Here is a 26,650-nt window from a genome sequence, read left to right as displayed (position 1 = left end):
CTGATGGGACTCGTCCCAGCCATTCTCGTCCCTTGTCCCCACCCTCGCCCTGTAGTACAGTAAGGTCTCACAGCAGGAAGTGTCGCCCCCTGCTAGTACAGTGTGGTACAGCGGGGTCAGGCCACAGCGGTCTTTGTAGTCAGGAGATGCTCCAAGGGACAAGACAGTCTGGCAAGAGGAGACAAAGACAACCATGACTTTGTTTAAGTGTGTGTGTGTGTGTGTGTGTGTGTGTGTGTGTTTGTGTGTGTGTGTGTGTGTGTGTGTGTGTGTGTGTGTGTGTGTGTGTGTGTGTGTGTGTGTGTGTGTGTGTAAATCCAGGGTAGGAATCAACTTTAAGAATATCTGTGATAAACAATTCAGTTGGTGTTCAAATAGAGACTGCAGGAGTAACAAAAAAAAAGACAATGCTGTACATGGTGGGGCCTTATCTAGACTTGATGATGATAATGATCAATACAGTCACAACGTTTTGCTGATATATAATAAGTTATTTCGAGAAACATATTTCAATTCAATTGCAAACAATTCAATTCAACATTGAAGACTCTTTACATAACATCTAAATTGTTGAATTTATGTGACTTGACCACAAACCACATAATCATTCAGTTTATCTTGTCCACATTGCCTGTCCTGTCCTGCTAGAGTGTATTTGTAATCTGTGAGTGTGTGACTTAAAAATCAAAGTCCGTACCAGCAGCCCAGCGTGATTGTGAGCCCCAACAGCTTTGTGCACTGGTGTCAAGCCGTCTCTGCTTCTGAAGTCCAAATGAGCGCCGCCCTGAACCAGCACCTTGATGCCCTCCACCGGCAGGCCAGGCTGCACAGCCACAGAGAGCGGGGTCTCTGACCAACAGAGGAGGTTTGGAGGTTCCGAAATTATGGCATGGTGAAAGATGAAAATTCATCCCCAATAATCACATCACAGTACCACTTACAACAGAAGGAAGCTGTATAACCAGTCAAAACCGGGGAGATGTTGAACATTAAGTCTTGTGACAAACTCACCTCCAGTGTCAGGGTCATGAAAATTTGGATCAAGACCTTTATCAAGCACCTTTGCCAATTTATCCATTGCTCCAGTCTGAATGTATTCCAGGAACTTCTTCAGACTGGCCTGGGAGGGGTGGAAGAGGAAGGAAAAGGACGCCAGTGAGGGGGATTTAATAGTGTACACCAGTGACGTTTAATAGACAAGAGGAGAAATACCTTTGTGCTGAGCTTTGCAAGAGCCTTTTCATCCAGGTTTGTCTGTTTATAAACTCTTGTCTTGTACCTAAACTGAGGACCAGAAAAAGAAAACTGTGAATCATCTCACTGCAACACAGTTCAGTTTATTAGTGACAGTGTAAATAGAGGAAATAAGAGAAAGATAACTGTTTGTGGCTCAGATGGTGTTTTTTACACTACTTTTTTTCTTAAAAGAAGAGAAGCAAGGCTTGGAATTGCTTTTAGAGCAAATACCTAAAAGTTAGTTAATTTCACAAATGCACAGTATCTCTTGTTAATTGCAGCTAAACTCTGTGTTTCCAGAATTCACTCTCCCACTCAAGGGCATTGGAACAGTTCCATGAATATGAATATCACGTCTGCTTTTCATTTTTCATTTTAGCGTTAATCTTGACACAGACAAATTCAGTGCTTTAACTGGAATAGGATATACATCTACTGAAATACTACTGACCAGTATTAGCAGGAGCATTTTGTTTGATAAGCCTGTTATTATACTTCTGTATATGTCTTCATTTCCAGACATTTAAATGTAAATTTGGCACAAGGCTCATATTCATTACAAAATGAATTGCTCAAAAGAGTTCTAGTATTAGCTTTATAAAAATGTAAATGGGTATAAGGACGCAAAGAAGATCAACACTGTAAAAGACAGTAAATAGAGATTATTTATTCTTGACCAAACAAATATGCATCTAGGGCAGTTTTCCTTTAAGCACAGTGAATATTTCATGTCCACATACTGTGGATCTGAATGGATCTGATAAACTGCAGTCTTAGAATATAATGTACTCACTGCAGGCTATTTTTATATCTATACTTTAGATATATACTTAATTGGTTTGATAGAGGTTCCATATTGAGCAGCACTAGATCAGATTGTTTAAATATTACACAATTAGTGTTTGTACAGACAGCAGAGTGTTTCAACCTATGTGGTGGTCTGAAAGAGCCTTTAGAAATAAAAATCCGGTGGGGAGATTGAAAACACTGGCCTTAAACATTGTCTAAACTAGAATCCATCTTCAAAAATCCTTTCTTCAAAGGATGAGTCAGCTGAGGTCAGTGGTTTTACCATCCACCTCCTCTCTGAATGGTCGTAGGCGTCAATGAAAACCACCTAAATGGATGTGCGCTCTCCACATCTGTACTGGACTGTGACGGCAAAACATTTACTGGATGTGGTAGGTGGAGGTGAGCTCCCAACTAGCAGCTGACAGCTGAACTGAACCGCATGCTGCACTTCAGACAGCCAGAGAGCAACTGCATTTTTGAAGCACCAGAGGTGTGTTGGGCCAGGATGAAGACAAATGATGGTACACACCCGATCACTGAATACTGGCCCAAGTCAAGCACTGAACTGGCTTTACAAAACAACATTACTCGTGTGATAAATATATCCACTGGTGCGGCTGAGATACATTCTGCTGTGGAGCAGAATCTAGTTACAAGGCCTCATCAGTACGAAGACATGTCCTCATCTGGAACCTTGTCAAGAATGTCAAGACTCTGGTTTGAATCTGAACCCCTGAGTGTAGGATACAATTTCAGCCCCACCCGGCACATCCACAATTACAGCAGCTGGACCAGCAGAGGGCACTGTGAGATAATTAAATCACAGCATGAAACTTCCTACTGATGCGGTCCAATAACCCACCACCCACACAGGAAAAAGAATATAACATAGCTTGTAATTTACACAGAATGCAGTCAAATCGACAACGTGCATACTATTTTATTAATTAACTCTATGGATATTGTGGTTTAACTTTTTCTTTCTGAATGCAACAAAGGAAACATATATCTATTCTACAGTAATAAGGAGTGGTCTGAGTCAGGGGCAGTGCCTTCCACTAAGGAATTTGAGGTCCTGTGTATCTTTTATGGGAAATTGTGTTTTTTTTAAGACTTGATCTTTTATAGACTGACTTTTATTATTTTTAGACTTACTATATTTAAACAAGGCAACCTATAGGTTCACAAACAAATAAATAAAGTACTTCCACACTGGAATGTTATTCCTGGATGTGTGGAGTGGCCATGTGAAGAAATCAGATTTTTTAATTGAGAAAATAAGTAAAAAAAAACAAACACTTAATACTTTAGAGACTTTACTTTTAGTGTCCGGTCAAACAATTATGAGTTTTTTTAACTTTTCCACCCTTTCCATCTCCTTACTTCCAGGTAAGGCACCCCTTTCTCAAAGGACTGTGCGTAGTCCCGCAGGGCCCGCTCCTCCTCCAGGAACTTGGCGTCCCGTCCATCCCCAGCTGGCTGGAAGAGGCCATAGTTGTATACATCCCACAGCGACTCACTGAGGGATAAGATGATCTGCTGCTTAGCGCTCCACACCGTGCAGTCTTGGTCAAACTGGAGACACCTCTGACAGATGGGCAACATGGAGCATAGTGGAGGTCAGAGTTCACATGTAGCTGTTTTTGGAAGCACAACTTGTAATGGTTAAAATAAGGTGGTATTCTTGGGGGGAACCAGCCCGAGTCAGTATCCTTTATGTACTTCAACCACCTCTGGTGACAAAGGGGGTTGGCAAGTCAAGTGAGGGTGCTGAAAGGTTTAGGAACCCCTGCTGTAGTGTAAATTGTTCACTGTTTTTTTCTCTAGTGTTATAGTGACACTGTTTCTGGAAAGAGTTGTTGCTGATTAGACTGTTGTAACATTTCCTAACGCTTTGTGCACCTCAAACCTCACTTCTATACTACAGTGGGGACATCACAGAAGGTGACATACGAGAAACCCATCTAGGTGTCCAATGTTTTAAGTTCATCATTCTGTAAACTAACAGTAACCCCTCCCTTATTCAAGTAAAAATGTTACATTCAAATCTTTTTATGGTAACAATAACACTGATCCCTTACCTCGTTGGGGCTCTAACACTAACCTGAATAAGATGATAAGTTCTCTCAAGTTACACTCCGCGCCATACAGCAGTGCAGGTGAACAGAAAACCCCTTTGAAGAGTTCCCACAATAGACCATGTCCTATTAAGCAAACACAGATCTGGGGAACATCTTGTTCAGGTTACCATCATGTGCTATTGAGCTGGGAAACCATAGCTTTCAGTTGTACATCACACCAGGTATGTGAGGATATAACTTGTTTAAAGTTGGGTGACCAAACCCATAAAATTGAAATAACAGTGTCAGAGCTAGCTAGCAAACATTTTTAGTGAAAACAATATTGTTACAAAGGCAGAGGGATAATGTGTATTATCCTTCGATCATCTCTCCAGTCGTATTATTTGTGGAGAGATTTCAATGTTTTTCAGGCTGCTGCTTTTGCTGAAGTCAAAGCTCTGAATACGTCTTCCACCACTGTGGAGTAGCAGGAGTGCCTGGCTTCATTATAGAAGCTGCTGTAGCCTTCCCCAGTTTTGTTTTTATAGCTGATTCTCTGATCTCAGTGCACTTAATTTTTTTGTTGCATGAAAATCTGATCATTTCTGTGTCTCTGAGAAACTTAACTCATTAAAACAACAACTACTTTCCTGGTAACGTGTGTGTGTAAACCTGTAACATTCACACGCCTGGTGTCTCAATAAATCTAATGATTAAAGATTAAACAATTTCAGCTACATCCGGTCATTTTGGTTAAACATCTGCCATTTGCATTTTATTAATTTGGATTCATTATATAGCATGATGGCTTTAACAACAGCTGGTGAATGATGAAAGCATGATAATGTGGTGTGTGCAGAATATGAATGCATTTCTTTTTAATAATTGATTATCTGCCACATTCACATGGATAGAAGATGATTTATGGTATCCTCATAGTCTGTGCTGAAATTCGGTTCTATAGCTCAAACCTACTTTCACACCACTGTTTTTCCTTACCCCTTATGAAGAAGTAACGATTTTATGCTGGGATAAAAATATTTTCCTTTAGTCTTCATTGGTCCATATGCATACGCACCACAATCCAGACGAGAAATAAACTAGTTTGGAGAGAAGATCCTCACTGCCTCTTACTGTACAGTACGTCTGTGTGCGACACAACCAAGGCTCACTGGCCACAATGAGAAAATGCCTTGGATGTATCATGTGTATGTGGTATGCCTATAACGAGATATCACAGTGATTTGTGCATGGCCCATTCCCTCATATTATTCCATTTTCATGCATTTCCACAGGAAGACAATCTTTTTTTGTCCTTTTCTTATTGAAGTCCAGAGCCGGAGGACAGAGCTGCAGTCGGGCTTAACAAGAGGGCTGAGGGGTCTAAATCAGATGTGTGCATCTATGCTATTGTTCCATTCCAGAGCAGTGTAAGTAAAAATGCACAGCTCAGCACACTTTCATGTCCCCTCTGCTCCCCTCAAGCCCGCATGCTCCACAGCTATACACCCCCCCACTACTTTGCGCTATTTGATAGTGTAGCCAACTCTATTGGCATGGCAACCGGTTCATTAGTGAAGGCAGGCACCCGTTGCCGTAGCAATGTCTTGGTGGTCCCTGGGAGGTAAACCACATGACCATATATAAGTGAGTTGTAAAGTATGTGTGTGTGTGTATGTGTGTGTGTGTGTGTGCGCGCGTGTAAGACAGAGACTGACTGTCTAATCCCTGGGACAGATTTCTAATGTAATGTATACTGTATATTACGGTGACACTTCTCTCACTATCTTTTTCTTTTATACAATCAGGGATTTTCTGAGATCTCTCTGGCAGTACTTGTCTCCACCAAGGAGAGTTAATTTAGACTTTCGGTGTGCAATATGATGGTTTTTGTAAATGCACACAGTAAATCTTCCTCCTTGCTCTTTAACTAGCCCCCAATATTTCGTCCCCCCCCCCCCCCTTCTTGTCATCTCTCTTTAATTCGACTCAATAATTCTTTAGCTCCAGGGTTTTGGATGCTGAGTGTTTGTCAGTGGTGTGTTGGTACAGTATGATGCCTGTGGCCTATGCAGACCTAAGAGCAACACAAATGGCTTCCATAAAATATATTCCTTTCCTTTCAGAGTCATTCACTTCCCCAGCCCTCCCCAAACTCATTAAAAACCTATTAGATAATTAGCAATTACTGTTATATTGAGGGCAGATTGGCTGACATGTAGAACAGTCGGCATGTTCAGGGAGTTGAAAATGCAGAAAGGAAAGCTGGGGGATGGGTTTCAGTTGGGTATCAATTCTCACCTGGATATGGTGTGTGTGGGCTGGCCAATTCTCACCTGCCGCTACAGTACAGCAGAGAGCAGCTGTAAGTGTGAAACGATACTAACTTCAGTTCTGGAAACTAATTATGACCATACCTGACGGAGGCAAATGCTTACATGGTGTTGTTGACTGAATAATTCATGTCTGCCCTCACAGGTTGCGCAAGACAAGACAATCACTGTACTTTTTCCTACTTCCTTTTGGGACTCGTCCCTGGGCTTGTGGGATGACTGGAATGAAAAAAAGCTTTGAAATAAGAGATGCGCTTGCACAGTTATGCACACTGTTTGGCTAATGTACAAAAATGAGTGCATCAAGTACCCCTGAGTACATTTCAGCAACTAATTTGAAACAGATGTAGAGTCAACAACGCAGCAATAAAAGAGAAAAATGTTTTCATTTAGAAATGTAAAATAAATTGGATTTGGAAAGGAAATGTGAATCAGTGAATCATTTAAGCTTCCCCAGCTGCCCTGTTTGTGACTGTTTTTCATTCTAGATACACTTTTAAACGTTCGGCTTTTGATTTGATTGTTCATTTTTCAAATTGTTGATATGAGGAACTGAAGTGTACAAAGAAAGGATTTGCAACCTTTTTTAATCTTTTTTGGTTTGTAGATTTAAATCTGTGTTAAATTGGGGGTCAAGAAGAACCTGAGATAGCTTCATGTGTTGGTGGCCATGGTGAGGACATGCACTTACTGTTTGTTTTATGTCAGGAATTCCAATGCGAAACACCATCATTGTCAGGAATGCTTCTTCGAGAGGAGCCACTGTGGTCATGCTGCGCTCCATGAGAGCTCGTCTCTTCTGCAGCGCATTCAAGCCTGGGTGATGAGGCTGCTGATTGGCTGCAATGAGAGGATGCTGCTGCTTATTGGCTGCTTGATGATGTAGCGGGGCTTGATTTGACATGTAAGCAAACCCCCGGTTGCCTGGCCTCAGCGGCCGTTCTGCTCTCTGTCTGCCGACCACTATGGCTGCTGGTTTCACCACCTCGCCACCTTTCCCTTCCCAGGATTGTCGTCCTCCCGTCATGTCCTTCTCCTCCACACCCTCTAAACTTCCATTCTCCGTGGCACGTCCACCTTCCTCGTTTCCATTTTCTCTTTCCTGCTCCTCTTCCTCCACCTCATCCTCCCCATCTTTGTCATCCTGACCGGGATAAAAGTGCTCATTATTTCCCAGCATCCTTTGCTGTGCAGGGCTCACTGCAGAGAGGGCTGAGTGACATGTAGCTGTCATGAAGACAAAACATGGCTATCCCATGAGACTGGCTGCATCCTTAGAAACATGCTGTGGGAAACAGGCAGAGAAGGGAGTAAACTTTAAACATCTCAATGAGAGGGTGAACTTTACAAAACTAAAAAAAATACATGTGTAGTTATAGAAAAACTAGCCACCGGCAATTCTGATAAGTCCACATGTGTGATTGAGCACAGAGCTGGTCCAAATTTTCCATTTAGCCACTGGTGATGCATCGGGGAATAGCAGGCTGATGAAAGACAGGCTATATATAAACTCTGTGAATTTGCATCACAGGTTCTTGGCAGAAGGGAATGAGTTGGATGTGCAATTTAGCTTCACATGAGGTCAAGATCGTTGCTGCTTTGTGATAATGGAGCCGACCCATGTCTGAAGCACAACCCAGGGCTTACGGCTAAATGTGAGGTCCTTAAAAGTAAATTCCACCCCAGCTTCTTGTACAATGTTTGATATCATCAGTCTTGGCAAGTGTTATTTCTAAATGAACTTTTGAGATGGATCTCCCTGAATTTCCCTCCAGTCCTTCCAACTGTAATGCCCATGTTGGTTCAGAGAGGTGATACTTCCTCCACAAAACCTTTTGACAACCTGCACAAACATAATTGAACTTGTTAATATGCAAAATTCAATTTAGTTTAAAGTATGCTGCTAGAGTTCAGTTTTTTTCTAGCTGAGGCGAGCAACAGTCATGCCCCTTAATTAAAACCCAATAAGTGTTGTGGCTACATGACGTTTTGGTCAGTTGAGTGCTCTTCTTCCTTCAAGAATGTCTGCAATAAGTCTGTGACTTGATCTTCAGGAGCTGACAATCAGAATGAGATTGCAGCTGTGGATAGTTTAGAAGCTGAAACATTTCCTGCTACTAATCTTAACTGACATTTTGTGAAAAAATCATGTCAGGTCTTTTTGAACTTGGCCAGTTAACTGCAGGAAGAAAAGAGTACTGCCAAACATGAGGATTGACACACAAAAACAGTTGCATCACCAACAGCTATTTTTGCTCTTAAGATAGTTTCATTGCATTGCATTTCATTGTGTTTCAGATTTGGCATACTGTTGCCTCCATATGTTATGTCCTGGTTTTTCTGTGGTGAACTCTACAGGGGCTTTACCATCATGCAGATCTGGACCAATGCCAACAGCCGCCTTAATTATGGTGAATGACGCAGGGAATCTCCTGCTGTCTCAATGGCAGTTTCGTACCGATTATAATATGAGTTAGGAGTCTGAAATAGATGAGAGTCTGAAAGATCAGATGGAACTCATGGAGACAAACACAAATTTGTACACAGATCTAAACTCGTTCAATTCCAGATTACCAACATGCAGATACTTAAACATCATTAAGGTAGGGAAACATGGTGTTGATGAAGGTTTAAGAGGCTTTAAGTGATCTAGGACATTTGACTTATCAACCTCTATCGATGACCAAGGAACATCCTTGGCAGCCAATAACCACACATCCAACAGAAACATTTGGTGACGATGTCCTAGTATAACCATATTCAAATACTGAACAAGAGGACCACAGGTGACAGGGTGGGCGACTTCAACACAAACACGATGTCTGTCACAGTGAACCAGAAATAGCAGTTCCTTGAGAAAAAGGCGTCTATGCACTAAGGAAACATTAGGGTAAAGAAACAATAACCACAAAATTGTTTTGGAGAAAGTGTGGGGCTAGAAAACATATATAAAACTTTTCTTCATTGAGTTTTAGGTACTCACTGCTCATCAGTAGCCATAAGCGAGCTCAGCTGTTTCGCTCAAATGCCTTGAAAGCCATACTCAGTGTACATTTTACCATAGGGAACAGCACTCTGGGGCCATTGTTATGAGTATGATTCACATGTTCAAAATGTCAATAGCTGACAAAAGACTCACACGGTTTCAGAGATTAACACTATCATTCAAAAATACCAGAGGGGAATGGAGGAGAGTTGATTTATGAACACAGTCTCATCAAATATTAAACAACATGAAGACAGGCTGAGGGTAGACAGGAGCCAACTAATTGGCATGTAAAAGCAATAGGAGAATACACAAGAGAGAAAGACAGAGAGAGTTATAGTTTGCATAAAGCAGAGTAATCAGATTGAGAGGGGAGAAAATGAAGGGGGGTGCAGCTATGGTTGGATAGGGCCTGCGAAAGGGTAGAGAACTAACACAACAAGATGGTATAGAGTTACAGGTAAAATGGAAATGCTAATTATTCAATATTCTAACTATGGCAACTCCAATCGCACCTCCTGAAACCTTCATCATCATGGTTGTTGCAAATTGTCTCATCTTAGGCTTTCTGGTCATATCATTCACTGTCTGGTACAAGCAAACCCCATATAAATGTTAACTATTCAAAGTTTGCTTGCAGCTGTTAAAATTATACTCTAAAAGTTAAATCTTTGAGCTGACATGTGGTCACACCTGACATTCTTGTAGTCTGCGCTGGTCAGTGACAAGTTTATATAATGTATTGCTACTTCGTAGAATTTTTAATAATTATTAACCATTATCAGTTATTAAATGATTTACAAAATTCACGAATGTTGTATACAAATGCTTTTTCCTGATTCTTCCGACTCAAAACTTGGGTAAAAATGTCAACAGTCATGCAATGGAAGAGCATAAAAGATGGACCACCTGGAGATTTCAGAAGCTGGTGAGTCGCTCTGCTCATGGGAAACCCTTCCAAAAAGCTTGACTTCTGCTAATGAGAAGCCATGTGAAAATCACTAGATCCAAGATGACGTATCTGTATCACAGTAACGGGGACAGAGATGGATGCCTTCCATGAGCACTTGGGGAGCAGACATGGATGGATGGCGTGAATTGCAAAGGTCCCTGATATCTCTCTTGTCTATCCATCTTTGCCTCCTCTGTGACATTTTCTGTACCCCCTTCTTCTTCTGAAAGTGTAGCACTATTGCAATAATGACTTTGGGGCTCCTCTGGCTGCTTCGGTCCTTAGGGTTCCATATAAACAAAACATTATTCCTGTTTTGGGCTAGTAAGTCACACTCGAGTTTACTGCATTGCGAATTACGCACAAGAAAAATGTGAAAATGGTAGGTCTTGCTAATGTAAGTCTTTTACCCAAATTGTGGTGTTTATATCACCTGCTATTGACAAATATCACCTACAACTGTATTCTGTAGAGTTTGCTGTGATAGCTGGTGGTACTGGTTTTGAAGTTTCTCCTCTTCTTTTGGCCAGTCTCTCTGGGAATACAGTACAGTCCTTGCACAGTATGGACCTTATGGACAGTCACTTGTGCTCCTGCTCTCACTATTTGTCAGTCTCTCTCTCTCTCTCTCTCTCTCTCTCTCTCACTGCACTCCCTCCCTATGTAGGACGGAGCATGTGTATAGATATATTTTCAGTGTATCAGTCCCCGGAAAGTAGAATTGGAGATCATCCAAGGAACAGATTGTCCCACTTTTACGTCCTGCAAAAGTGGAACGGCCAAGTTCTGTCCTCTATATCGTTCTCTTTCACTGGGTCTCCACCCTTCAGCCTCTTTTACACTGCCAGTGACGAGGAGCTGTCGAGAACGCTCCAGGCCCACTCCAACTCAGGATGGGATGGATGGAATGAGTCACTAAACTGAGGGGATAGGGTGATTAGCTTTATATGAATGTAAATCAGATCTGAGGGTGTTGTTGTAAGGGGGTAAGATGGGCTATGATAAGTGGGTACCCAATTGTTTAATGTACCAGCATTCATTAAAGTTAACTCTAAAGCATAATTCAATAGAAAAAAATCCTTTGAGTGTCAGTGTCTACATTCTTTAGGAGTATAATGTTATTTGTATGCCTTCCTGCTGCTGTGTAAGGCATGGTATTTTCATGCGTTGATTTAATCTGTGCTTAATAAAATCATATTAAATGCAAGAACTGAATTGAAAGTTATGCCATCCTTGATTAATTTTAAGGGCAGATAACAATGCTAGCAATCCATTAATCTTCTAGATTCTGGCTTTCCCTCAGTGGGGGTTGGGAAGTGGTGGTGTGTGTGTGTGTGTGTGTGTGTGTGTGTGTGTGGAGGGGGTGGGGTGGGGTATTATCCTATGCAACGCACAGAGACGCTGAATAATCAATTGCATATCTGATGCGAATCAAACCAAAATGATTCCCCCGCTAATCAGGACTTAGGTGGATGTTTGAAATAAGTAACCCCCCCCCCCCCCCCCCCCCCCCCCCCCCCCCCCCCCCCCATCTCCATTTCACAATAAAATCACACCTCACTAATGATGAGGCCACAGCTTACTTCATAGGCTACAAACTGCTCATCTGATCTTCCCAGCGCGTGTTTATGCACATGCTCACGCACTGTATAGTCTCAAACACACCATAAGGTAACTCTTTTGACAGCACTGGTAATAAATGTCTAGCAGAAAGCAACAGTAAATGTCAGACCGGTCAGCCCGTGCTTAGCTGGCGGTCTTGTGTCGATCAAAGTGGGCTATCGTTCCACTCAGACTGGATATAATTGGGTCAGGTGGAGCGTGTGCTCAGGGCCATACTTGGGCTAAACTTGGCTGGATGGGCTGGGAGACCTGAATGTGGTACAGATTTAGGAGTGAACATCCCCTGCACTATTTTTGAGAATTCCCCCTTTCCGTAATCATGTTTGATACAGCAGCTGCAGCTTTTCTGTCCGACTACACAACAGAATTCCCTAAATCTAGATATAGGGAATTCTATTGTGTAGTAGTTGACCACAAATTTTTGCCCCAAATGTTCATGATAGCACTGTCTCAAACAAAATGTATCACACAAAGGAAGTGATTACATGATCGCTCATGTAAAGTATCGACTAAACCCTTGCAAACATGGTTAAATCAAGACTCTCATGATATTATTAATGAAGAACATTTTAATGACTCCGTTCAACTTATTGTTTCAAGGGTCAAGTTAAGGAGATAATCCACATGGGCCAATATTTAAGACACAAAGTTCCAAACACAACAACTGCTGTGCATTGGTGCTGTGTGCCAAGTCTCTTGATGTGGGCCTGGACCTGAAATACATAAAAATTATAAGTTTGTGCTGTGCTGCATATCAAAAAGTAAAATACCTTATTTCTATTCTCTGCTATAAACTAATCATCCAAAGGTGTAGCTCCTGATCCAACGCCTTTGTATAACCATGTCCTGGATGAATAAGGAAACTAATTAATTTCATATAACACAAACTTTCCCTCTTCACACATGATATGACAAAGTGTCATGAAAGCATACTTTTAAGTAGGCATCTGAGCAGCAGGTTGTCATCTATTTACAGCAACAAAGAAGGAGGGAATTGCAGATGAAAGGTCAAAACATTGGTAATACAACAGGCCGTCTCTAGAATTCTTGGTATCTAGTGACTTTTTTCAAGGGCCTCTTTTACTTTTATACTTGGTTCCAGAGCTCCTGAGTAAAGACCTCGGGCCTCAGCTACGATGAAAGCAGACCACAGACATACCAGTCAGACACATGCAGATGAGTGCATGTTCAAGGCTTTATATGGATTTTATGTCAGTTGAACAGCCACAAATAGACTGTCCAGCAGTGCCAGTTTCACTTACCTTGTGTGTCCATTGAAATAAAGGTAACACAAAGAGACAAAAGTCAACAAGATACTAATAAACCCTGTTAGACATGGCTGACAAAGTGAGGACCATGTCAACGCCTGTCAGGCCCCATTACAGTTCGTCGACCCGCCATGTAATGGAGTCTAATTAGTTTGACCATAGATTGTATATAAGATGGATGACATGGCAGATCCCGAAAAGTGAAGTCAAATTATCGCGATCGCCCCCTGGTGGCTGGTCGCAGTGGGGGTCATAAACCCCGCCTCCTCCATCCAATCGGATGGGACATGGACCAAAGCTACTAATACATTTATTTACAAAGATTTTTGTCATTTTACATAGTACTTATCACACTGGTGTATGTTCGAGTCTTGCCTATTTTAATAAGTTCGGTTTTAATTAGTTATTTGATGCTTAATAATTATTTCATATTAAACAAGCTGAAATGTCATTATTGACCGATGAGACTGACTCGTGATTGGTCGTGGGACCTCAATACCACAACATCACTTCTGTGCAGACTTTGTATCCAAATGACATTAAAAGTGCAACCTGACAGCGCCCTTATTTGGAATTTTTTAGATTCAGGTTAGTACAACAGGAGTTAGCAGAGACATGTGGTCCATTTTTATATATTGTCAATGGTTACTACAGACATGAAGACCCCTCATTCTCCACTCACTTATGACTATAACCCTGCTATCAATGCTATGTACTCCAACATACCTTTAACAAAGAGGGCAGAAGAAAGTTTGAAGAAACTTTTAGACACAAGTCGTGATCTGTAACATTCATCGCTACTTGTTTTCAGACAACACAAACTGAAGTTGGATATTAGACGGAGAAAAGCAATAAAGGTTCTTCATTTGTCCTTCGGCCCAAATTATCTTGTGGAAAGTGTGTCTTTACACCTGCTCTCAACACAAATCAGACACACTCCCTTGTTATGGCACAGAAATTAGCCAAAATCTGACCCTGCTGCTTGGAAACAGACTGCTCAGCAGCCCAGAAGATGGATTACATCAGCAAACAGTGAGGTTAATGAGGCAGAGACAATTATACTAAGACCTAAAGGTTTATGATCACCCCACTTGCTCGGTCATCATATTATATGTTATATATATACTTTATACTTATACTTTTGGCTCCAACTATTTACAAAGTTGTGTTTCCTCATAAAGTCTTCTGAGCCACTCACATTAATTTTGTGTGCAAAAATATTTTAAAGCTGTAGCTATTTCGGATCTTCATAATGGTGGATGTGTTGCAGTTTGCTGGCTTTTGTTTTCATGGCTTACGGCAATCCTCCAGATCTTCCCCCCGGGGGGGAAATCTCCCTGTATGTTATGATGAAAAGCCTGCAGAGTCAGGGGAAACTGCTCTTCTCCTGCGTTCCATCTTAATGAGCAGAACAATGGGACTCCGTCAGTTCCACAAATAACAATTAGACGTTCATTAAAAAATCATATTAAATGATAATTTTAGTTTAAACATTAAAAAACTTCTCAATGTTACTTGATGATGCCACTTTGAATGTCACACAGAAGATGGTCTGTGTGCCTGTGCAGATTTGGCAGTTTGTCCTTGAATTACAAGGTAATGAGAGAGAGTTGGTGTGTGTGTGTGTGTGTGTGTGTGTGTTTTGCTTACACTGTATATTGGTTTTTCAAAGCTCTACACAGCTGTAGCCCAGTTTAATTCTCCCATGGGACGGATTTAAGGAAGATTTTGTTGTGAATTTTGCATTTCTCCTTCACAGATACAGTAGCTGATTGCAGCTAAAAGAGCCTGGCTGTATTCCTCCACAGCAGTGAGCTGTCAATGGGAATATTCTCTGAGCATGTCTACATGCCCTACAATCTCTCCATACCCAACCCCTGAGAATTACTGGACCATATAGCATTGTCACATCTGCTACACAGTCTAGCCCGTTTATTGACTCCTGCTCTTCCTGCAGAAATTGTTGAGCACGGAACAGGACCAGGCAGGGGAGAACCACATGAGACAAGACAGGATGGAGTGGAAATAAGTAGGCTGTGGTGGTGGAAATGTTTGAATTAGGGAGACACACATCTCTCCTGACACACCAAGCTTTCTGCCAGATTCTGTGTATTTCATGTCTTTCATCTTCCATTCAATTGTTGCTTGACCACATTCTCTTTTGGCATAATCCACACATCATATACTGTATAATCACTTAGTCACTCTCTGGCATTGATAACGTCAACCAGCTCCCTTTGTTCCATTATGATCAATTTTTCTGTGTTTGTGAGGAGGCCATTAATCTTAGTTTGCCCACTCGGCTCTAAATTGCCAGTGTGCTTATTTTCTTTCTTTTCCAAATGAATTCCCAGAGGCACACTTCTACAATAGAAAGATATGCTTTTAAAGCCAATATTGCTTGTTATGCATTTCAGCCGTGTGGGGCAGGTCTTAGGAGGCTGTGCAAAGTCAATTATGTTGTATCCAGGGTGAAAGTGCATAGAGCTGGTACACACCACTGGTCGAGCACAACATAATACTATAACACTCAAGGAGGCCTGAAATAATGAGGTGTGTGTGTGTGTGTGTGTGTGTGTGTGTGTGTGTGTGTGTGTGTGTGTGTGTGTGTGTGTGTGTGTGTGTGTGTGTGTGTTTGTGTGTGTGTGTGTGTGTGTGTGTGTGTGTGTGTGTGTGAGTGTGTCTGACTTGCAGGTAATGATTCTGACAAGTTGCAGCTAAAGCATCTTGTGAAATGTGGGTGTTGATGAGCTCTAGTTTGATTCTGCCAACCTTACCATTTTAACCCCTGTGCTCTTGGAACCCATCCACTAAAATGTGATAAAATTCTGTAAGTGTCCTGGTGGTATTTATATGGGTATTACATAAATGTTCGTTCTACATAGGCATAAGTATTCATATTTTTTCTACAACTCCCAGACTGATAACAGGCTTCTGTGAGTTATTCCCTCATTTCCTCTGTGCAGATCACTGAAATACAGCAGGTCATAACCTGCTTTGTAACTGTGGGGGAGCCGGTGTAAAATACCACACAATGCATAATTATGATTCATAATGAACATGGAGTAATCCACATGAAACTGGGTCTTAACTAGACACAAGGGATTCAATTATGGTTGGATTCAACATTAAAAAAAACAAATTTAGAGAAATGAACGTTTCCACCATCACGGTCCACTGTGTCAAGTAGAAAATGTAGTTCGATATCTATGAGATCACATTAACTACAAGAAAACAAATCTACATAACCTTCATTATCGTAGCTCATAAAACTTACATGCAATATGGCTGAGCAGTCGGCTCTCAGAAATCACTGTTAAAGGAGATGAAGTTTTCTTTGAAGGCTCTGTGATCTTTATTGTCCCACTTTGATTTTCCTCCCCACCTGCATAAAATATGTGAATCAGACCTCAGAGGACGTGTACCTCACTCTCTCTGCCACAATTTTTCTTCTTCTTTTTGAGTGCTGTGACTTTCACCCTCAGGCACCTTGGTTTGAATTATCTTCGTGTGCCCAAATACTTATTATACGTCTTCTACTTTTCTTTTTTATTTAAATCATGAACACTTTACATAACTTTGACTGTGAGATAAACACTGCAGTAGCTGTTATTGCGGTTAATTCTAACCAAAAGACAGAGTATCAGTGAAGAGGAGAAAAAAGGTAAATACCTTTTAGTCTGCAGTTCAGTCTGTGTTGGTCCCTGCTGTATCCGCAGCGACCTCCTTGATAAACCGCAAAGAGAGTACAAAGGGGCCGGGATTAGAAAATGAGATAAAGATCCAATTGGTAAAATAGAGATGAGGAAAAATATGATGAAAAAAAGTGATTTGCTTTTTCTTTTTCAAAATCACATTTCATGCCTTCTAGTCTTTAAACTCGCACCAGCGTACGCCAGCCTGAGCCGCTGTATTATGCAGCCGCTCTCTTTTTCTTTCACACACAGACACACTCACTTTCACCTACTCTGTGCCCTGGTGTAGCCATCTCTCTCTCTCTCTCTCTCTCTCTCTCTCTCTCTCTCTCTCTCTCTCCCCCTTTCTCTATTGCACACCCTCATGCACTTTCTCTCTTCAGCATGGCATACTCTCTTTTTCTTCAGCAGCTAGATTGATCTCTTTCCTTCCTCTCTTTGTACTTCCCCTGTGCACCAACTCTTCACCATCTGTCCGTCAGTCGTTCTGTCTGCTTTTTTTTATTGCACCCGAGTGCTCTTCTATTCAATTATCCCAAATTTTCTTCATTATTCTCTCGCTCACGCTGTCTTTTTGTCTTTCCATGTTCCACCACATTCCCACCTCTCCGTCTCTCGCTCATTATTTCTGTCACTCTATCAATCAAACACACACACACACACACACACACACACACACACACACTTGTCCCATGATACGATCCTCCCCCATTTCATTTCCCCCCATCTCACACACAGTGGATGGATTCAGGCCGCCTCACTGTTCTCGTTTTGTCTTTGAGGTCATCACAGAAAAAGAAATACAGTTTTGACTTCTTCCATTGATTAGGTGTGGCTTTTTTTGTCCATGTTGTCGTAATAAAAGATGATGTCAGGTATTGCATCTACGTGTTTGTTCAGTGGTCACTGTTCATCATCATCATCCAGTGGTCGAGATAATTGTCTGACCACTGAGATGCATCAGTCAGACCTATTGACCCAAAATAAATAATGAAATTTAAAAAAAACGTGTTTCCTCAGTTTGCTTGGCTTTTATTAGTTGATGTTTGAGATATTGGCTGCTGGGACCTCAGCCTCTATCGCAGTGCAGTGGAACTGAAAATCATTTTTTATGATACTCTCATCGCATTGAAAATTGCATTTGGAAAAACTCAACAGTAAACAGAAAATATAATGTTGCCATGGATTCAACCTGAGCCCGGCTTTTGTTTACACTTTGGCACAACTCAAAGTAAGATGAATTGGCCATTAACAGTTCCTCTTTGCACTCTTTGCATTTGTTTGATCCTAATGAAAACTTCATATAAAATATGAGGATTCTCAGGCAACTTATTTTTTACCCCATGATTTCTATGCAGATATATGGATGATGATCTACCATGAACATCAGAGTTATTCTTGGAAAGTATATTGAAAATGAAACTATGAATCGAAAAATGAAGGAATCGAAAAACGTGTCATGTCTATGTATTGAGTTTTGACTGAGGCTGAAATGCAGTGTTTTTGCATCTCTTTCTGGTTGCAGGTGTGTTTGGGATCTACACATGGCACATGTTGCTCTCAAACTGGTCTCGACACCCGTGTATAGCTTAACTGTAAGCTGTTAAAAACATTCAAACTAAACCAAAATATGCAGATACAAATCAGAAATTATAAATGAGAAATCATACACTCAGTGCTCTAAGGTTGATATACGTGACCAGTTTATAAAAATATGTACAATATTCCGTTTGCAGCTGTGTGCTGAGTGTCTCAGTGAGATACTGTCCTTACGGCTGCTTTATGATGGCTTTTAGAGCCCATCGAGAGAAAGGTGGAAGACAGAGGAAGGCGAGCTCGGATGAAGTACATTAAAGCACACGATTCTACGCTGTGCTAAGAGGAGATGTAGATGGATCCTGCCGTATCCAGCCTCTTAAGGACAACTTTACACCTGCACTGTAACGGCTGATGAGAGCTGTAGTGGGAGCTCTAATGGTGCACAGCTCCGTGCCATTGTTGCCCAATGTCCTCATTCTGAGAAACTAGCTTTCCTCTCCTGCTTTCAGTGTTAACCCCTCTCATGCCACAGGCAATGACAAAAAGTGGGTCACGGGCAGATGGAGCATTCAGTAGTAAGACTCTGCCTGCTAGTTTTTTATTTATTTATCTGTTTGTTTTCTTGTTGTTGTTTTTGTGAGTGCAGTTATACTTTGCTGTGGGTGAAGCAGAGTCAGAGTGAAAAGAAACGGTAGAGCAGAAGAAGAGACAGGAGCAGAGGGCTGAATGAGAGGAGAAATATTGATTCATGAAATCGAAGCTCGAACAAAGTGTTGCTCTAAGTCATTGGCTAAAGTGATGTAGTGCGAGGACCTCAGAAAAAAACACATTTATTAGAAAAAAAAAATGTGTTGAACAAAACACTCATTCTGAGATTTGTGGCTGTTCCATTCAGACTAACAATGACATGTTTTCTATATCATATGATTTTGATATGACAGTGAAAAACAGGCTCAAACCTGCTGCAAGGCCTCATTCATGCATTATTCTTGTGAGGAAAACTGATGCAGTGCTGGACTCTGGTGGCCATGTCAAGTAACTGAAACACAGAACTCAAAGTGTTTTTAATACTGTATATGCTGCTCTCATAACTCTGGATTTACTTTAGCTCTTTACAATTACATTTTTTGAATATAGTTTCTCTGACCCCAGAGCTGCAGGACCCAAACCCCTCATTATTATTGTTATTATTAATATTAATATTAATATCATCACTAATAATAACACCAACATCATTGTATTTTTTAATTATAAGTATCAGTCTGGTAGAGATTAAAGTGGTGGTTGTACAACTGTCCTCTCTCTCTGTCTTCTCTCCTACTCTCCTCCCACCCTCTTTCTGCCCACTTCTCCTCTCTTCCCCATTCCTCTCCTCACCCCAACCGTTCGAGACAGATGACCGCCCACAAGTGAGTCCGGTTCTGTCAGAGATTTCTTCCTGTTAAAAGGGAGTTTTTTCTCTCCACCGTCGCCAAGTGCTTTACTCATTGTGGGATTTGTTGGGTTTTCCTTTTAATATTGTAATATTGAACTCACTATGTAAAGTGCCTTGAGACAATGTATGTTGTGATATGGCGCTATACGAATAAAATTGAATTGAATTGAATTGAATTGAATTGAATTGAATTGAATTGAATTGAATAGCCCAATGTTCGTGTTCCGCCATTAATACTGTTGTTCCGGTTTTATCTTCCTCTTCTAAAATAGAGAATCGTGGAAATGTAAAGTGCATTTAATGTGTATAACAAAACAAAAGAAAAAGAGCCAAAATGAGAAAAAAATGGGGGTTAATTTTTTGGGGTATATTGGTGTTATCACATGATGCGCAAATTGAAACTGTCGACAAGTTGAATTCTGAGAAGTAAGACATAGAAACAGTAACAACACATTTGCTATGGCATGTGTTACAACATAGCAGCTTCTTTGTGTCTCTTCTGCACATCAGCTTCCAGACAAAACACCTGTGCACGGTCTCCTGACAGAAGAACACATCGGTGCTTCGATGCTTCGGGATGTTTAAGTCACCCAGCTTGTATGAGACATTAAGGTGCAGATGAGGACTCCATACGATTTCATTGACCAAAAAAGTTCTACCGTCACACAACATTGCAAAAAACACTGTATTGCAGTTCCTTGTTTTTCAGTCTTTATCTTATCATGACTCATGCCGCCCGTCAGGCGATTGCTTTCCATCATTTTAAGGAAGTGAGCATTTCATCTGACCATACCCGTTCCTCTGTTATTTCTCTGAAGCCTTTTACTCAGAAATGATGAGAGATGATGAGAAGAATGTCAGTTGATGAGAAGAATGTCAGTTTGAATTACTTGTTAAAAACAACTCCAATATTAGAACCAAGAAATAACTAAATAATGTCATGTAATAAAAATGTAGGCAAGACAAAAAAAAACTGTGCACCCTAAGCTAAAAAGTTTGGATGCACAGTACCTAACTCTTTACTATCACGTTAGAATCCCATAAGCCATTGCTTCTGAGGAGTAATGGTTCAATTATTTGGTCCTCACCTATTATTAATGTCACATGACGAGGTATTTGCATTCAGTTTTCATTAATCACATGGATCAAATCAACAATGCAGGTTAGAACTGATAGAAGCTGCACATATGGCATTTGCCATTATTTTGGTCATATTTAGCATCTGGACACAGTTAGTTTTGATTCCTGTGAGGTTCGAGGTTCAGCTTTACCACTGAGTATCTTAAAAAATGATTATGATTGTCAAGTATCAAGGCATTAAGTGAGGAAGCAGGAAGTTTAATGTTGCTGAGGGCAGGGGCTGGTCGATACAATGTTTTCTCCTACTTCCCAATGTGACCTCACTCAACCCCTGTCGCTCTGGGTGTGAGAGCTTCACCACCAGCATTGCTTGAGTGAGTACATTGATTTTCCCTTTAGTAGTCTTTAGTCCCCGTTTGTGTTTTAACCTCGTGTGTCTCTGTCACATTAAGAATCCTGTTTTTCACTATTTTCCTGACATGCTGGAGTTTGTCATTTGTAATTGTAAGATGCAATTCATAAACTGTTCTATGACAGGTTTGCAGGAGGTTGTGAAACATTTCATATTGCAAAAGCTTTTTGAACTATCGTCTGCTCATTTCTCCATCTTTTTCTTTGAATTCACTGTCACTCTGTCATGTAGACCTTTTTGATGATGAGCTTTTGTTTTTTGGCTTAAGTAAGTGTTGACCAAGTTCCCCTTATTATTTCCTTGGGCGAGGTTCCCTTTTTGCTCTTATCTTGTTCTATCTCGATGTGAAATGGTCAGTGTCCATAAATACTTAGAATGTAAAAAAAAAAAAAAGAAAGCTTCCTCAAAAAGATTTAACATCCTGTAAGTGTCTGGTCACTTCTCACAGCCATAGTCATAGAAGGGTCTGGTCACTTCTCACAGCCATAGTCATAGAAGGGTCTGGTCACTTCTCACAGCCATAGTCATAGAAGGGTCTGGTCACTTCTCACAGCCATAGTCATAGTGTTGGTCCTCTTGTACGTTTTATTCTGACAGGGTAATGATTGGAGGAAAACATCTGCTGCTCCTGGCAGGTAATAATCTATACATCTATATCTATCTCTATATCTATTTGAAACATAGCGCAGAACTGGTGTTACAGTGATGTTACAGGTTTGGGAATGCAAGGTTTTAATTTTGTTCGTATTATTGCCGTATTATTGCAGTTATTCAGTGCTGAAATTCAGTTGTTAGAATTAACTTAGATTTGATTGTGGTTTTAATGCTGAGGTATTTTGAATTAATTTAATATAATAACATATTTCACACTTTAGTGGGAAAGATAGTTGTTTGTGTACAGTGCAGCTGAGATAGAGGAAATACATTTAATATACTGTTCAATGAGGTGCCATTTTCAATATTGATACAACATCTGGGTTAGTCACATTTACTTTTATTTTCTGTCATGATTTGCATTTTATAAAATGTATTAAAACCACTAAGCTGCTCTTTAGCAAAGCATGTAACCCTCACTGTTGAGCACTTTTACAATCACACTTTTTTAAATTCATATGCGTGAATACCAAACAGACGCACAGATATACGAACAGGCAGATATGAAATTATACCACAACCCTGTGAACAAAATAAATCCACACATTTTTTCAGAAATGTATGATTCATATTTCTTTCAATTTTAAGTCATCAATAAATGAATTCCATTTAGTTAAAACATATTGTTAAGACATTGGATATACATTAAACATTTCATGTAGAACATTAACAGGTAACATTGACATTGCCATTAACTAAAATATAAACAAAGCGAAATTAAATTATTATTTAATTATTATTCAATTATTTCACTAAATTATTTACATGCCCTACTCTAATTGAGAGATGTTGATGCGATTTGAGGGGTAAAGTGATAAAAGAGTATATTTATTTTAACATTCATTTAATTTTGTTTCAGAGTTCATGCTCCTGGCAAGATGTCAGGAAAAGCTAACAGGTAATTAGTGTTCAAGATTAGAAATGCTATCATCTCTCTATCTATCTATATATCTCTCTCTCTATATATATATCTATATACATATATATATGCCCTCTCTTCCTTGATATTTCACACATCTATATTTCTCAGAGATGTGAAATGTAAATAGACAGAGGACAATAGCCACAAACAACAGTCGTTTATATGTCCTTGTAGAAGAACAGAAATATTTTGCTGTAGGACTTTGTCATATTTCCCTTTGTCTCTCTGACTCCTTAGTTTCTATGTGGCCCAAACTCGAAGAGTTTTTCCCTGGGGACTTATTTTATTTGAGCTGTGACAACATTGCAAGCAGTAGCAGAGTGCAATGGTACTTAAACAACACAGTTGTTAAACAATCGCCGACTAGTGAAACATGGAAGATTGCAGTTGCTTCACCCAAGCACTCAGGCTTTTACCATTGTGAGAACAACGGGCAAAGGAGCGACAATTTGTTCATCAACGTCCAAGGTAGATGTAACACATAAGTTCAGACTCCGAGAATTGTAAAAGAAGATGCACCATACATATAATACTATAATTTACTTTACCATTCAGAATATGCTCCCATTGCCTCACTCACCATCAAGACTGGCCACCCAGTGATGAAGACCGGACATTCAGTCATGCTGCAGCTCGACAATGAGGATGGTCTGCAGGGATGGAAATGCGGCGTCTACAGGAGAGCATTAAATCAGATGAAGAAGATTAAGTTCCACTTGAAGATCACTACGAGTGTGGTCTTTCAAACCACGAGAATAAATGCCCCCGAGACGATTTTCTGGTGTTACGATAGTACTAAGAAAATGAGAAGTAACCAAATCATAATCAGAGCCTCGGGTAGGTTTTTGATTCATTTAATCCTCTGTTATAGTGTAATGTTTACAGAGTTTCAAGTATGATTTAAAGCTTTCAATTTGTATTTTTTTTGTGTTTTGATATCATAGTAATTTATACATCATTTTATAACTTTCTTAATAATAGTTTTTAAACACCATCATTAATGTTAATTTAATAACTAACTTGATAAATTAATATTTAATTTATGAGCATCACCAAATTCACTGATGAAAATTCAGCATAGTTTGGGGGTCATTACATTTAAAGTTTTAAAACCACTTTTAATGATCATCTTGATGCATCATCTTGTTTCAGATAAGGAAGTATCGCTGGAAATGTATCCCCTGCCTCCTGTAGTTGGGGAGCCTCTGACTCTGAGATGCCTCGTCTGGGGCACGGATCAAATCAGCAACACCGTTTTCTACAAAGACAATGCAGTGATTATTGGTGCCGTCAGCTCTACCCACACAATCACCAACGTGACCGAATTAACAGAGGGGCAATATAAATGTGATGTCACCTACACACACAAGGCCCAGGCCGCCGGGCCCCCCTATCATGAAGTCTCCGACACTCAAGAAGTGTTTGTCCAAGGTACGTAAACCCAGCCAACAACCTTTGGTTACCTTTGACAGCAATGGCTGCTGTTGTAGAGAATCAATGTGTCCCTCTATACTTTATTCAAGTATATTTTCTCCTGTGGACATCTTTTAAAGTCTTTTTCCTCATTTGTCCTTTTTCAGTGCATCCTATCAGGGCGATTATCTCTGAAATCTATGGCTTGTCGTGTTCTTGTCCACTTTGTGGCAGAGATTCCTCCTATCATTGGTACCACAGGAATGATGATCAGCTATGGGCATCTATGGGTTTCAACTCAAACTACTTCACACCAAAAGCAAGTGGCTCTTACGCATGTAGAGCTGTGTGGACCAACGGGAGATCTTTTCTTAGCAACTCTTATGCTTGTGAGTTGCTGCTTCCGTTCCTTGACATATTCGTTACACACATGGTTAACTTGTCAAGGTGTGAACTACGCAGCCTGTGAGAGCTGATAACCCTGATGGCGCCGTCAGTGTCATCTTGCCTTTTTAAACTGACAAATGCTGCTAATTGAAACTCCAACCAATATGAACGATGATATTTTTATGATCCATCTCATTTTCAGATCAGCTCAGCGGTTCTGACGAATTAACCATTTTCATCATCATACTCCTGGTCATTCTCACCATCGTGCTGGTGACAGGTTTAGCAGTTTGGTATAAATATCATAAGAAGAAGAGTAATACCACAGGTGAGGGACAACTTCTTGTTTTCCACCTTTGTGTGCAGGCCACTGCTTATAGACACACTGGAACCCATATCACTCCTTTTTCTTTTAGGCCCAGTTTACGAGGAAGTGGCGTTGAGGTCACGAGATGAGAACAAATATGAGACGCTGCAGAAGGCGCATGGTGCCCGTGGAGAAGCAGAGTACGACACCCTTTTCCCAGTAACATCAGGCAGAGAGAAGAAGGAGGGTGATTATCAACAGCTGAAGAAAGAGGAAATGAAGGACGGGACATACTACACCCTGGGAATGGAGGGGGCAGCAGGAGGAGGAATGATATGAACCACTGAAGGGGGAGCAGGAATGAAAGAGGGGGTATACCACACTTTGGGAATTTAGGGCACAGGTGGAGGAGAGAGATGATACGAAGCAATATGGGGGAGAGGACAAAGACAAATAATATGAGATAGTGACAGAAGGTCAGGGGAAGGACGAGAAGCAAAAGTGTGAGCCATGTAAATGAGAGTAAGAGGGTCTCAGTAGCCTTTATGCTTAAGAAAAACATTTCAAACCATCAAAGTTAGGTGATATCTTGGACTCAGTCCTGAGGATCAAATTCTATGATTAGACAAAATTGAAATATGCAGTTAGGTCCGTGTGGGAAAGTTAGGTAACTTGACTCTGGATGATTGAAAATATATATCTAGTGGCAAATCTATATTAGCCTGTAAGGGAAAGCACACTTCTTTAGGTCAGAAACCTGAATAGACGTTCTGAAATTACCAACCTACTTACCAAACGTCAGTTAATGCAAGAGCAGAAATAGCAACAACCCAATAAAGAATATTCTGTATGTTGTATGGTGCAGCAACGGACAATTGCTGCCATTTTTTAATAATGATTATAATAATAATATAATAATAATATAATAATGATAATAATTTCATTTTAAACAGAATATTCTTTATAATGTCGTCACACGTAACCAGAAGAGAAAATGAAACATTTTGTGACACCAACATTCGAAAACAAAATGTATTGAATGTGCAAAGTCAGTAAAACCTTGCATTAGGTTAAGGTGTAAGACAATCAAGTGGTATTGATCTGTTTGAGTAATTGTTCAGCTTAGATCTTGGCAGCTCATTTTCGTAACATTTATTCTCATATTGCATACTGAACCTTGCTCCCATGATTCAGCTCACTGAAACTAAATAGTCAGTATATTTAATGTCAGTGTTCAGTGATGGGAAAAGGTGAGAAAATTATTCTCCAGCTAAATGCATTTTGCTTATTTTCCCTTGTCATATAGTTTCATTTGTAGAGAGATGGATAACCTCATGATCTTTAATATATGTCAAAAACTATTTGCTTTACAAGTATCTTGTGTCATTTCCGCAAATTGAACATTTGTATACGGCAATATTCTATTTTGCATTTAAATGTGAATGTAGTTTGTAGTTTTTAAACAACAATCTGCAAAATCAATAAAATTCAACAAATGCCAATTAAAGTTGTTGTTTTTTTTAAAAGGTGAATAGGTGGACAAATGTTTTTTGGGA

General features: G+C 40.3%; 2 protein-coding genes and 1 long non-coding RNA gene across 3 annotated transcripts in view; 2 read left to right on the top strand and 1 right to left on the bottom strand.

The window, feature by feature from the left end:
* The window catches only part of LOC118288106 (SH3 and multiple ankyrin repeat domains protein 1-like), a 36,872-nt gene extending 19,670 nt beyond the window's left edge, over positions 1 to 17,202 (bottom strand). Inside the window, exons 1-7 of the mRNA XM_035613906.2 lie at positions 16,923 to 17,202; positions 7,113 to 7,706; positions 3,412 to 3,615; positions 1,213 to 1,284; positions 1,012 to 1,120; positions 698 to 849; positions 1 to 168 (exon numbers count right to left, since the gene is read on the bottom strand). Coding sequence (XP_035469799.1) covers positions 1 to 168; positions 698 to 849; positions 1,012 to 1,120; positions 1,213 to 1,284; positions 3,412 to 3,615; positions 7,113 to 7,655 — 1,248 coding nt within the window. The 5' untranslated portion in view covers positions 7,656 to 7,706; positions 16,923 to 17,202. The remainder of the gene's footprint in view (positions 169 to 697; positions 850 to 1,011; positions 1,121 to 1,212; positions 1,285 to 3,411; positions 3,616 to 7,112; positions 7,707 to 16,922) is intronic.
* Positions 3,349 to 6,962, top strand: LOC118288113. Its single transcript, XR_004785801.1, has 3 exons — positions 3,349 to 3,647; positions 5,419 to 5,518; positions 6,567 to 6,962. It is a non-coding gene; the product is annotated as an uncharacterized LOC118288113 (long non-coding RNA).
* Positions 17,203 to 21,281: 4,079 nt separating the features above from the next.
* On the top strand, positions 21,282 to 26,601 carry LOC118287815. The gene is made up of 9 exons (XM_035613385.2): positions 21,282 to 21,373; positions 22,009 to 22,046; positions 22,925 to 22,963; positions 23,225 to 23,455; positions 23,543 to 23,824; positions 24,140 to 24,418; positions 24,568 to 24,789; positions 24,990 to 25,115; positions 25,204 to 26,601. The coding sequence occupies exons 2-9, from the start codon at positions 22,013 to 22,015 to the stop codon at positions 25,431 to 25,433; spliced, it is 1,443 nt and encodes a 480-aa protein (XP_035469278.2). The 5' UTR covers positions 21,282 to 21,373; positions 22,009 to 22,012; the 3' UTR covers positions 25,434 to 26,601.
* Positions 26,602 to 26,650: the final 49 nt, after the last annotated feature.

The sequence above is a fragment of the Scophthalmus maximus genome, chromosome 16, assembly GCF_022379125.1.
Source record: "Scophthalmus maximus strain ysfricsl-2021 chromosome 16, ASM2237912v1, whole genome shotgun sequence".
Taxonomy (NCBI): Eukaryota; Metazoa; Chordata; class Actinopteri; order Pleuronectiformes; family Scophthalmidae; genus Scophthalmus; species Scophthalmus maximus.
The sequence above is the reverse complement of the archived record's forward strand: the minus strand, read 5'-3'. Positions and strand labels throughout refer to the sequence as shown.

What these genes read in the sequence shown, in the direction of transcription:
- LOC118287815 (XM_035613385.2), top strand. Translation starts at nt 22,013, where the DNA reads ATGATTGGAGGAAAACATCTGCTGCTCCTGGCAG. An exon ending in ATGTCAGGAAAAGCTAACAG is followed by an intron (nt 22,964 to 23,224) that starts GTAATTAGTGTT and finishes CTGACTCCTTAG; the next exon opens with TTTCTATGTGGCCCAAACTC. An exon ending in GAAGAAGAGTAATACCACAG is followed by an intron (nt 25,116 to 25,203) that starts GTGAGGGACAAC and finishes TTTTTCTTTTAG; the next exon opens with GCCCAGTTTACGAGGAAGTG.